At 29.8% G+C, this 12,414-nt stretch overlaps 1 protein-coding gene across 1 annotated transcript in view; it reads right to left on the bottom strand.

Annotated features, from left to right (window-relative positions):
• Positions 1-3,628: 3,628 nt before the first annotated feature.
• Positions 3,629-12,414, bottom strand: part of LOC117177807 — a 29,867-nt gene continuing 21,081 nt past the window's right edge. Inside the window, exons 3-6 of the mRNA XM_033368751.1 lie at positions 10,326-10,505; positions 5,035-5,142; positions 4,678-4,830; positions 3,629-3,696 (exon numbers count right to left, since the gene is read on the bottom strand). Coding sequence (XP_033224642.1) covers positions 3,629-3,696; positions 4,678-4,830; positions 5,035-5,142; positions 10,326-10,505 — 509 coding nt within the window. The remainder of the gene's footprint in view (positions 3,697-4,677; positions 4,831-5,034; positions 5,143-10,325; positions 10,506-12,414) is intronic.

Genomic DNA, 12,414 nt, shown 5'->3' with positions numbered 1-12,414 from the left:
AAACTTTAGAAGCTTTGAGGGAATTCAAAAATATTTCAAGGAGATAAAATTATTTTTCTTAAAATTCCTTATGGAAAATTTAAAATATTATGATTCAACTTTTTCAAATCTTGAAGAAAGGAACATAATTCTTGTTAGGCCTTCTTGTGCAATTTTGTTACTTAATTTTTTAAATTATATGTTGCTTTAAAAATCTACTTTCAGATTTGAGAAAGTTTAAGAGATATTTAGAAATTTTGAAAGGATTCAAATAAAATTAAAACTTGTAAAGATTTTTCAAGAATTTTGTAAGTTTTAACGAAAATGAAAAAAAATATTTTAGGTTCCTAGAAATAATTAAACTAAAATTTTATTTCGAAAAATTAATTTTAGGAGATTATTTTAAAGAATTTCAAAACATTCAAAAATGCGTCAAAAATTGTCAAAGTATCTGAAAAATTTTAAAGGCAACGTTTTTTTTTTAATTTTACAAAATAAAAAAAATCAGGAAAAATTTTAATAATTTTGAAAGATTAGGCGACCAGACAAGATTAGAAAAAAAATTATTTTCCTAAGTAACGTGTGAAAATTTTTAATAATTTGTTATTTTGCAAAATGTGCATTAAAAGAAAATTAAAGAAGATTTTTAAACACATCATAAAATTTCCTAAAATTTCGAAAAAGAGTGTAAAAGGTTTGAAAATCAACATTTTTCAATTCGATAACATTACAAATTTTTTAGAAGTGCAAATGATCGATTGTATTCAATAAATATTGAGTAGAATTGATGCGATTAAAAAAGAATTTAAAGTTCAGAGGGGTTTTAGAAACGTAGGTTAAACTGATTTAAAAAAGTGAAAAACCTAAAAATTCCTGTGGAAGAATAAAAAAGATGCGCCTGGAAATTGGGTACAATTATCAGTCTTTAAAATTAAAATTCGAATGATTTTTTTTTAAATTACTTTTAGCACATTTCTTCTCAAGCAGAATCTCCGATTTTAATCGCAAGAGGTTCAATTATTTCCAATCAGATTAAGTAATTACATAAATTTTAAAATTCAAAAAAGATAACTCGGAATAAGTAAAATGAGATTCAAAAAAAGTTCATTTTAATTATACATAAATTTTTTGAATTATTTCTAAAAATATGGAAACATTAAAAATTGTAGTCTTTAAATACACTTACATTTCAGACATTTATAATAAATTTTGATAAGATATAATAGATACGTATGTAAAATAAAAAAATAGTAATAAAAATTAATGAACGTATAATGTTTTTGGAATGAATTCTAACAGAAAATTGAAAAAAGATTACAAAACATTTTTTATTATTTCCTAAAATGTCTAAAAAGTACGTAAAATATTTTGAAGCAAAATGTTGTAATTTTTCTATATTACTTAACTTTATAAAAATTAAGGAACATAATTCTTTTAAATTTGAGTCAGTCTTAGAGATATTCAAAAATTTTGAAGCGATTCGAATATAATGAAAACTTCCAAAGATTGTTAAAGGAATAATTAACATAATTTTTTATTTCGAACAATTAATTAAAAAAGATTATGTTTAAACATTTTAAAATATTTCAAAAGATTTCAAATATTCTCAAAGCATCTGAAAAACTTTGGAGGCATTTTTTTTTAATTTTGCAGAATTAAAAAAAAAACCAGGGAAAATTTGAATAATTTTTAAAGATTAGATATTGAAAGGGCTGACAAGATTAGAAATACAGAATTATTTTTCTAATAATCGTGTGAAAGTTTTCAAGAATTTTTTATTTAAAAAAATTTACTTTAAACAAAATTCAAGCAGATTTTTAAACGCATCGAACGATTTCCTGAAATTTAAAAGAAGAGTGTATAAGATTTTATAGCAAAATGCTTCAATTTAATAAGATTAAAAAGTTAAAAAAAAGTAAATAATCAAGTGAATTCAGGAAGTATCTAGTAGACTTAATGAGATTAAAAAAAATTTAAACTTTAGAAGTGTTTTAGAAACGCAAAATAAACTTTAGGAACTTTAAAAGAATCGCGAAAGGTTTCAGGAGAATAAGCATGGTTTCTTAAAATGCTTGGTAAAATTTAGAAGATTATAAGGAAATTTTTTTCTATATTTTAAATGATTTTTTTTATTTTTGATAAAAACTCGAGAGAGTTACCAATATCTTGAAGAATTCAAAACGTTTTAAATAGATAAGAAATTTTCATAACATTTTTTAAAATCCTATAAAATAAAAACAAAATGTCTTTAAAATCTCCTAGGATCTTTTCTGACACACCTGATATATTCGAAAATATTTTTTTAATTTTATTAAAAATCTTACAATAATTATTTACATATAAATTTATAAACTAATAATACTTATTTTATTCTATATGAAATAATTTTTCCACTGACGTTTATGAGATTATGAATTTCCATGGGGTTATAAAACTGCATTCGACTAGAATGAATTATTTTATATTTTTTAGTTCGTTTACAATTTATTTTTTATTCTTTCAATAAAGAAACGTGTTTAAAAAAATTTATTTAAATTTTACACTGCAGTCTCGGAAGAAAATGTCTCGTTATAAAGGACAGGGTGGTCTATAGGGGTAAGGGAGTGGCTCTGTTAGAACAGCCGAATAACTACGGCGGTTAATCGTGTTGTCTTCTTCAGTAATTTTGTAACCAGATCAAAGGAAAGTATAAGCGGGTTGATAAAGTTAAATTAGGTGCCTCAAAATAGTATATTTTACAGAATTTTGTTTGACCAGGAAATTGAAAATTTTCTACAATTACATAGCTTTAAAATAATTAGTTGAATTTTTACCTTTTTTAATAAAGTTACTATTTACTTTAAATTTGTACATAATAAATCTTTCAATTAGAAAATTAGATTGAAGTAAAAATAACTCAACTTTTAATTTACGATGTGTTTAGTTTAAAAATTTTAATTTATCAGTTTTCAATGCGTTTAGCTTAATTACAATGGCCACTCAGACATATGTACGTATATACTGAAAAATCAATACTTTTATCAAGTTTGATTTTCGAGCACAAACATTTGCACGGTCATTGTAACATTAGAAAACCAAAATGAATAAAATACAACAACAAAAAACTTTTTAAAACGAAACTGAACAGAAATGATTCAAACGACCCTAATCTTTTTATGTTTTAGTAAGTCCTGAGATAGTACGAAAGAAGATAAATTTTACCCCCGAAACGGCTTCTATAGCTGGAATGCAGTGTACTTTCAAATCTCAATCATAAAATATTTAAAATATAAAAGTCCAAGGCCATTTGAAGGCAACCCCCGACGCTTAACTGAGAGCGAGAGTTTGGTATAATTATTTTTTCATTCAAGCCCAAACTATCTTGTCCCTTTTTCATCTGCCTAAACCCCGAAATGACTTAAGCGAAACAAAAATGCTGCTAAGAAATAAGTAAACTTGTAGCTAGAGAAGGTGAAGTGTTCAGAAATAAGTAAACTCTAGAATACCAGAAATAATATTTATTATATAGTTTTATTTTTACAAGCCCCCACATTTGCCTAAACTGCCGTACAATTGCGCTTCAGTGCTTCAAGGCCGGAAAAAGTCACTTGTGGAAAAAAAAACCCGGCAGGAGCCAAAACACTTAAAAACTATTTGACTTGGCAGAGCCTTAAGAAAACCTGCCCGGATCTACATATCTAGAATAATACCGTTGCTCCTTCTGAGCCTGTCTTTCTTCTGTAAGAAAAAATATATAATAGTTTATTATTTGGTCCATTAACAGGTAAGAGGTGTGTTCAGAAAATAAGGTGACTTTATGGTTTTCTCAAAAAATATTCATTTATTCCTCAATATTTATGTTGTCCCCTTCAAAGTAATCCCCCTCAGATATGATACACTTGTGCCAACGCTTTTTCCAATCATCGAAGCACTTCTGATAATCATTTTGTGGTATAGAGCACTGAATTCCATTTTTCAAAAAAAATTTAATGCAAACTCTTTGCTCCATTTTTTTCAAAAGAAGAAAATCGCCGAGCACACCGAACCCTTCTAACCTTTTACGCCTCTGCCATAAAAACAACACGAGCTATATAGTCAAAACTGTGAACATATGATCGTGACGCGTGTACCAACACTACAAAACAAACAATTTAAAACTTGAATGTACGTAGCCCGCGAAAATTGAAAAGTCAGCTTACTTTTTGAACACACCTCGTATTTTTTTAAAAATATTTGCAATTTTAATATACACTTAATATACATTTTTATATTAAATTTAAGATTTATCTATCTGCAATATACTTTGAGAGAGTGCATATTAAATTTAATATACGTGTATAGACCTACCCTACAAGCAGCAGTACTTGCGTTAAAATTCTGACATTCACAATGTATTTTGAAGAAAATTTCACCCTGATATAAATGTACGTTAATTCCACAATATGAAGGTATATTAACTTAAATATATGTATATCATATATTGATCGGAGTTTTCTAACTGTGTAAGTAATTGAAAAGTAGTAAGTAAATTATTTTACACTAGTAATGCATAATATACATTCAAAAACTTTGGAATTTTATATTCAAATGAAAAAATTGAATCCTTAGGATTTGAAAGTTGTTCAATGCCAGCACTTGGCTTTATGTATGAGAGAATTTAAATTCAATTAACTTGGAATGAAAACTGTGCTTGAGATCAATGTACATATCTCTAATTACCTTTTTCGCCTTTAGGAAACAGCTCCTGCACGACCCACATATCTCTCCAAAATGTTGCAAAATGCCAGTAAAACTGCTTAAATTCATGCCCTTCCCACTCAGTCAAACGATGCAATTGACCACCATGGCTAGGATAAACGTTTCTGCTGTGATCTGATTGTGTTTATAAATTATAGACATTAATTGAGTGAAAAAATGTAAAAAATTATTAGTTCGTAACTAATAGGAACTATACTACATGTAAAATAGTTAAATTTGGCACAAGTGCATAACACACTTCATACGAAGACAAAAACTAATATTTCTAGGGAGAATTCTTTAATATTTTTTAAAATGATACTTTTATTTTTAATTTACTTGCTACGTCGACCATAACTTCGTTGCTATTCGCTATTCCAGTCTGTATCCCGTCTTGCATCAGTATATCCAGATATCTATATGTGACTGGCGGTATTCGATAAGCATCTGTGAAACAAATATAGTTACTGGTTATTGCAACTGTACAAAATTTGTTAACTAAGAACTACTACATTCTATTAAGTTGTGAGTCTACTAGTAATTTACCAAGAAATAATATTTTGAATTTTTTTTTTTTGTAAATCACAAAAACTGTTGCTGAGTTCAAAAAAATTATTTACTGTAAGAATGATTTCATACAATCCATTGCAGCTGTCTTTTGTAGCGGTATTGGTAGCCCCTTGCTTCATGCGATTAAAAAAATTTTTTAAATGAACTTTCTTCATTTTAACTGAAGCAATAAGTTAATAATCTTCCAAGCTGCAAATTGTTTATTTAAAAAAATATGATTAATTTTTATCTTCAAGACTAATAATCTACCACTAGATAGAACGTTAATATCTTTTGAAAACTTTTCCCAGTACGGACTTTGTGCTTCTAAGCGCATCGAAAAAACAGTTGATTGCCCGAAGTTCTAATAGCAATGAAAAAATTATAAAAAATAGCAAAAAAATCGGAAAATTTTTACTTTTTCGTTATTTTACAAGATTCATGGTGAATGTCTCGACTTTTTAACAAATAATATACCTAGATTCACATTTTTACAGGCAGGAGGTAATTTAAATCATTTTCATCTAGCCAGAATAACATAGAAAATTAAAAAAACCCAGATTTCAATTTTTTCGCTATTGTCTTATCACCCATGTGACCATAATACGAGTATTATATATTTCTTAAAATATTTTCTAAATAAAATCAAATAAAAAAAAGTCGCAACATTTATTAGCTTGTTATAATGTCATTCAACTTTTAAAGTTTAAGTTTTATGCTGATTTATAACATTAGTTTCAATTGCGACATCCTGTTTAATTTTAAAATCCAAAGTCATTTGTAGTTTCAACAATGAGCCAAATCATTTTTCAATAAACCACTGCTCACCAGGCTTTTGTTTACATTTTGTTTTTCCTAACCGCTATTCCAGGAAAAGAATTTAGTTCAGTTCTGACTGACTAATTGCGAATATGTTATAAGAGAGCTGGAAAACTTGAATTTGAAACAGCATTTTTTTCGCATTAAATTCAGTAAACATCGTTTGTGATTTTTTAGTGGTTTGAGTTTGAAAAATGGATTTGTTAGGCGAATGACTAATAATTGGCAAATACAGTGAGTTAAGTGAGAATGAGAAAATCATTGACGTGTCTTCCGAAAATTAATTCGGTACAATCAGATCATCATGAAGTACAATTAAAGCGGCTGGTGGCTGATGTAGCACAAAATCCAAGTGAAGAAGTTATCGAAAGAAAGTGTCAGAAAGTGCAGATTGAAGGTGAATGTTCTTACTGTGGCTCGATTATGCATGAAAATGTAAAAGACGATTACTAGCCCGCCGAAGAAGATGTTGAGGATGCATGTGTCCATTATTGGAATAAATTAACGGGTTAGACCAGAATTAACTGTGAAATATTTTTAAAAGTCTGTAACAGATACGGCAGAGGAAACAGGTCTGATGCTTTACTGGCTTCAGCAATTATACACGACGTTAGTAAGTACATTGCGAAAGTAAAAGGTTTAGTTTTTGACAAGAGTCAACTTTATCGGGAAAGAACAAAAACTCATCTTCAACTTCAGAAAGAGCAGCCCTCTTTTGCTTCAAGAATAAAAGCTTTTCACTTCGATGAAAGAAAATACAAAAAAAGGAATGGATGGAAAAAGCAAATAAAAAAATACGACAAACAAAAAAAGGAGAACATCATACTCCTTTCATTCAAGAACAAGGAAGTACTTATTTAGGAGACATATCCTCATCTTCTTCAGATGCATACACTATTACACATGATGTCCTTCAGTTTTTCCTTGAGAAAGAAATTAATACCTCCAATTTAGAAAATGTGGGTTGTGATGACTGCTCTACGAACACTGGTGAACACGCAGGTATAATTCGATTGCTAAAATTAGAATTGGATTAACCGTTAGAATGGAGTGTCTGTCAACTCCATGGTAATGAGCTGCCATTTAAAGCTTTTTTTTATAAAACTGTGTGGAGAAACTTCTGGTCCTAACGACTTTTCTAGTCTAATTGGAAAAAGCTTAGATTCTTGTGAAGAACTTCGGAAGACCTTGCTCGAAAAAATCTAGAAAAATTATCGCACACCAGATGGTTTGACCTGGATGAGTAGAACTCTTCGAACTTACATTGGAACAGAGAATCTATCATTTAAGTTCAGAGTTTTCGTTCAATTCAACATGGGAGTATATGTCACAATGTGGTTCGAAATTAAGTGTCAACCATCTTTTAAAGATGCCCCGAAACATCTCTGGAAAAGAATTTCTTTGAATGCGTACCTAAAGAAAGATATCGCTGAACGTATTAAAAAAGCAGTACAAAATAATGTCTACTTTCCTCGCCCAGAAAATCTTCTTCTGTCTATGCTATGTGACGAAAGGCAGAAAATCCGCAAGCTCGCAATGCATCGAATAATTTCTGTGAAACAATCAACTGGGACATTAACATTAAGGAAATTCGAAGTTCTTTCGTTGAATTACGACGCAAAAGAGCACACGAAATTAGTCGACTAGGAAAAGTGCAAAATTTCGGAGCCGCCATTAACTAGATCGATCCGAATTAAAAAGCTCACGGAATTGACAACGAACGACGTAACTCATCTCATTTCCAAAGACATTTTTCATCTTCTATTCCACACTTAAGCAGTGGAAAGGTATATTAAAGGATTCACATCCGCATCTCGGTAAGCTTACTTCTCTAGCGTTAGAGATGGAAACATCTGATCAAGATTCGAAAGTCGGAAAGACAGTCCCAATTTTAAATAGAAAAATGATTTTGTTTCGAGATTAAGGAAGGACGAATAAATTAAAACTTATGTCAGAATTCAACATAAAAGTGGGTCATTGCTAATACTTTTATAATTTAATTACACTATAACAAGCCAATATATGTTTCGACTATTCCGTTATTTCATTTGATTTAGCATATATTTTAAGAAATTCATCATACTCGTATGATGTTCGCATGATTGATAAGTCATATAACTTCAAGAAAATTATCTTCTTACTATATAAGTGAAAATCTAGGTACACTCACAAACATTTTTACCTTATTTAGACGCTGAAAATTAATTTCTTTCTTAAATAACGAACAATATATCACTTTTAGGTATTTCCTTGTAATCCAAAATCAATCAAATTGATTTTACTATCGACATTCTGTATATATTATTAGTGTAACATATTGAAAATACATTCTTCTTAACGTATATCAGACATTTCAATGTCAAATAGCCAAACAATTGTGTAATTCAAAGAAAATATAACTAAGAAAATAACGAAAACTTCGAATTTTTTCGATATTTTGAAACCTCAAAGACAATTAGGGAGGGTAACTAATATGTTTATGAAATAATCGCTGTACACGTATAAATCAACTTTCTGTGAACTATTGTTATTGATCACTTGAATTAAAAAAAAATTATTTGCTTTTCAAATTTAAATAGGTTCTTCGTTTTTTGTGATTTTAAGCTATATCTACGATGCGGAGACAGAAAAATTTTTTTAAATAAAACTTCAGGGGAGTTTTTTTGACTCTAAAAAAAAGTTTTTATTACTATTCGAACTTAATGCAAACAAATTTTTGTTATACGCCCTATTGTGCATCCATTTCCCGCTAAGGGGTTCTCGTGCGACGACTGAGTTGAATGGTTCGATTGATTCGAGTGGAATGGATTGAAAATCATCTAAAAGTTAAATCTTTTCTACTGAATTACCAGTATGAACTTGGAGCTGTATTACCGCTTGTATTTAACGTTCAATTCTCGAAAAAACTACAAAGTCAAGTCAGGATGTCGGCAAGTTTTTCGACTTCTTTTATCTCCTTAATTGTAATTATAAATTTGAAGTTCTCAATGACGTCGCCACAAGTGCCTTGCGCCCCAAACTAGACATTTGGTCTCGTGTGTTAAAAAAATATATTTTTAGGTCACAACAACAGCAACAAAATTTTTGCGTAATCACGTTGAGGAGCCAAGTACCGGATAAGTGATAGTTTTCATTATAGTATAAAATCCCACTACATTCGCAATAGTTGAAAATGTATTTACACTTATAAACGACACAAATTCAAGTATAGTAATTGAAGCATTTTTTACAATTTCGATTTTTTAATGTATTAAAATGGAAATTGCTTGATGGCCTACTGACCATTAGAAAAAAAAATAATTAAAGGTCAATTAATTTTATAATCCAAATTTTACTAATATATCTAGTTTACATAAAAATTTAACTCTGGAAAGTTTAATTAGAAAAATATGATGAGTTTTTGAGAAAATTTAGCGAGAACTTTATTCTTACTCGCACGCTTTTTAACTTTAGATCGTCCTAAAATATTCGATTTTTAATTTTAGAAATGCAGGAAATCGCTTGGACCCATTTAATTATTTCCTTAACTTAAATATTTAGGACTCTACATGTCATTCAAGCCTTTAAACATTCAAAAATTGTAACGCCTTTATTATATAATAATTTTTTGTACAATTATACAAAACTCGTAAATATATTTTTTATAAAATACTAAACTGATACAAATATTATCACTGATATAACCATACGATCCCAGGTTAGACAATTATAAGTGCATTCATAATATAATACGTCCACTTCAATATTAATGAGACAAAATGCACTTACTTAAATATTGTAAATACAATGTATTCATATTTATGGTGCAAAACTGTAATATACGTATTGCTTTTATATGAAATGTGTTATCCTATTAAACATTTTACTAAGAGATTTACTATATCTCTAAAATGTTGTCGTTTAGCAATACGGTTGGTCAAAACAAATATCATGTATGGCTGTATATATAACAGCAATAAAATACAAAGAATTTAGTCACAAATATTGTTTTATCGCCAATTCATTTATATCAGGGTATATGAATAAAATATTCTTTCAATATTCTGCCAAGAGTTTGAAGATCATGTACACAATTATGTAAAATCGACATTTGATTTTTAAATTTCACAGGTCTTATTTAATACACACAAGGGTATTAAAATTTAGCTTTTCAACTGATTTTTGGGAATATTTTAATGTTTTTATTTTTTGGATAGCGCTATCACTTTTCAAAGTTAATTTCGAATAAGTCATTAGCACAAATCCTTTGTTAGAACTTTTACCTGGTGAGTAGGGTCGACGATGCCTAATTCTCTCGTAAATCGCCATCTCATTATATGTCAAATCTCTGAACTTTTGTTCATGGATTATCCGTAGACGATTTTCACTAAATCTCACTATTAGACCCTGAAAATCTTGCATCATGTCAACGAATAGGTTTGCTATTGGCGGTTCAGCTATTTCTGCAGTAAGAAAGAATATATTTATTTTTATTGCAGTACTAGAAAACAAACAGGTAATACATATACACTTAAGTCGTTGCAAATACTTCAAAAATAAAATTTTCAATGGAAAACACTCTAAAATTGTTCAAATTTGTAACCTTAATTGAGAGACCGAATTGTGAAACTGTCAATACATTACACAGGCCCACAAAAAAAACAAAAGTGTCTGTGCAATTGACCAGACCTATATATTCTTATGTATTTTTCGACGCTGAATCCGAACTTGCAATAAAAAAGTAGGGTCCAGCTACTTTTTTATGGCAGAAAATCGCGAAAAGTGAAAATTTGATTAAAATGACATTAAAATCAAGTTTTACGATTTTAAATTCATTTATAAACATTGAAAATACTTTACTGGGGATTTTTGAGGTCGCTGATCACGAATTTTAAGTCACTTTTTTCAAAAACCAACTCCTAGTCGGCGTAAGTGGACAATAAACGTGATAAATTGATATTTTTTTTCAAAAAATCGATGCTTTGGATACTGTTCTGGAGGTTTTCCACTACATGAATCACATAACTAGAACTTTTTTCGACCCTTGATCATAAAGTAAGACTTAGAACCTATGTATAGCGATATTCATGAGCTTTATTATAATATTTTTAGCTTCTTTTAAGAAGTGCCTTAGAGTTTTAATGGGTTAATCAATTGAGTTTGTAGAATTTTCGCTAATACTTCGCAACTTCGATAGTGAGATGTTGGATACTAGATATTTGCTAGCGTGATGAACTCGAACTTTGCAATCATTGGATAATCTCTGCATTTTGGATAGTTGAATTAAACTATCTAAAGTTTATAACTTATATTGCTACTCAATAGCAGTACTATCAAAAACCTGCTGCTACGAAGACGTTGGCCACGATGACAACTGCCCTGAAAATGGGATGTGTAGAATGATTCGTCGGTCCAACTCTTCGTAGTAACGAAACCAGCGATGGAGCGCTGTCTTGCAGTGGAGCGCTAAGATGTGAGAATGATGCCGTAGTGTGTCTGACGACGAGTTGACATTGTCCTCGTCAAAGTCAGAAAGCTCTCATACTTAGGCCTGGGGAGGTATGAGAGTACCACACTTTGTATGTAACTCGTGTCATATAATGACAAGTCGAGATACTAAAAATCAGGACAAGACGTCCCTGAAATTCATTGCACCAACAAAATGGAAAGAACCAGAAAATGAAAACGATTGCTACTTTTGTACAACAAAAGAGCCAAGTATTTCACCACAAAACAGATGGTAAACTGAGCGCAGGTATTTTTGATGGACCTGAAATTCGTACTCTATTTAGAGATGAAAACTTTGAAAGAACTATGAAAGATGATGAGAAAGCAGCATGGTCTAGTTTTAAAGATGTATCAACAAAATTTTTGGGTAACACTAAAGACGTAAATTACAAATCTGTTGTAAAAAAATGGTACGCAACTTTGAAAAACTGGGCTGCCTAATGAACTTGAAGCTTCATTTCCTTGATTCACATATTGATCAATTTCCTGAGAACGACGGGGACTTTAGTGAAGAGCTAGCAGAAAGGTTTCACCAAGACTTGAAGGAATTTGAACGCAGATTTCAAGGACGAAGGGGTATAAATATGTTGGCAGATTACTGCTGGATGATGAAGAGAGAAACATCTTCAGAAAGATTTCAAAAGCGTGTCCGAAATCCTTTACGCCGGTCATTTGTCGAGAAACGTGTGCGTAAGCGTAAAACACTTTAAAACTTTATTTAAAAATTTTTGTTTGAACACAAAAATAAAAATAGATATCGCCAATATCTAGTATCCAACATCTCACTATCGAAGTTGCGAAATATTAGCGAAAATTCTACAAACTCAATTGATTAACCCATTAAAACTCTAAGGCACTTCTTAA

The sequence above is a fragment of the Belonocnema kinseyi genome, chromosome 1 (genome assembly GCF_010883055.1).
Source record: "Belonocnema kinseyi isolate 2016_QV_RU_SX_M_011 chromosome 1, B_treatae_v1, whole genome shotgun sequence".
Taxonomy (NCBI): Eukaryota; Metazoa; Arthropoda; class Insecta; order Hymenoptera; family Cynipidae; genus Belonocnema; species Belonocnema kinseyi.
This window is presented reverse-complemented; position numbering and strand designations above follow the sequence as displayed.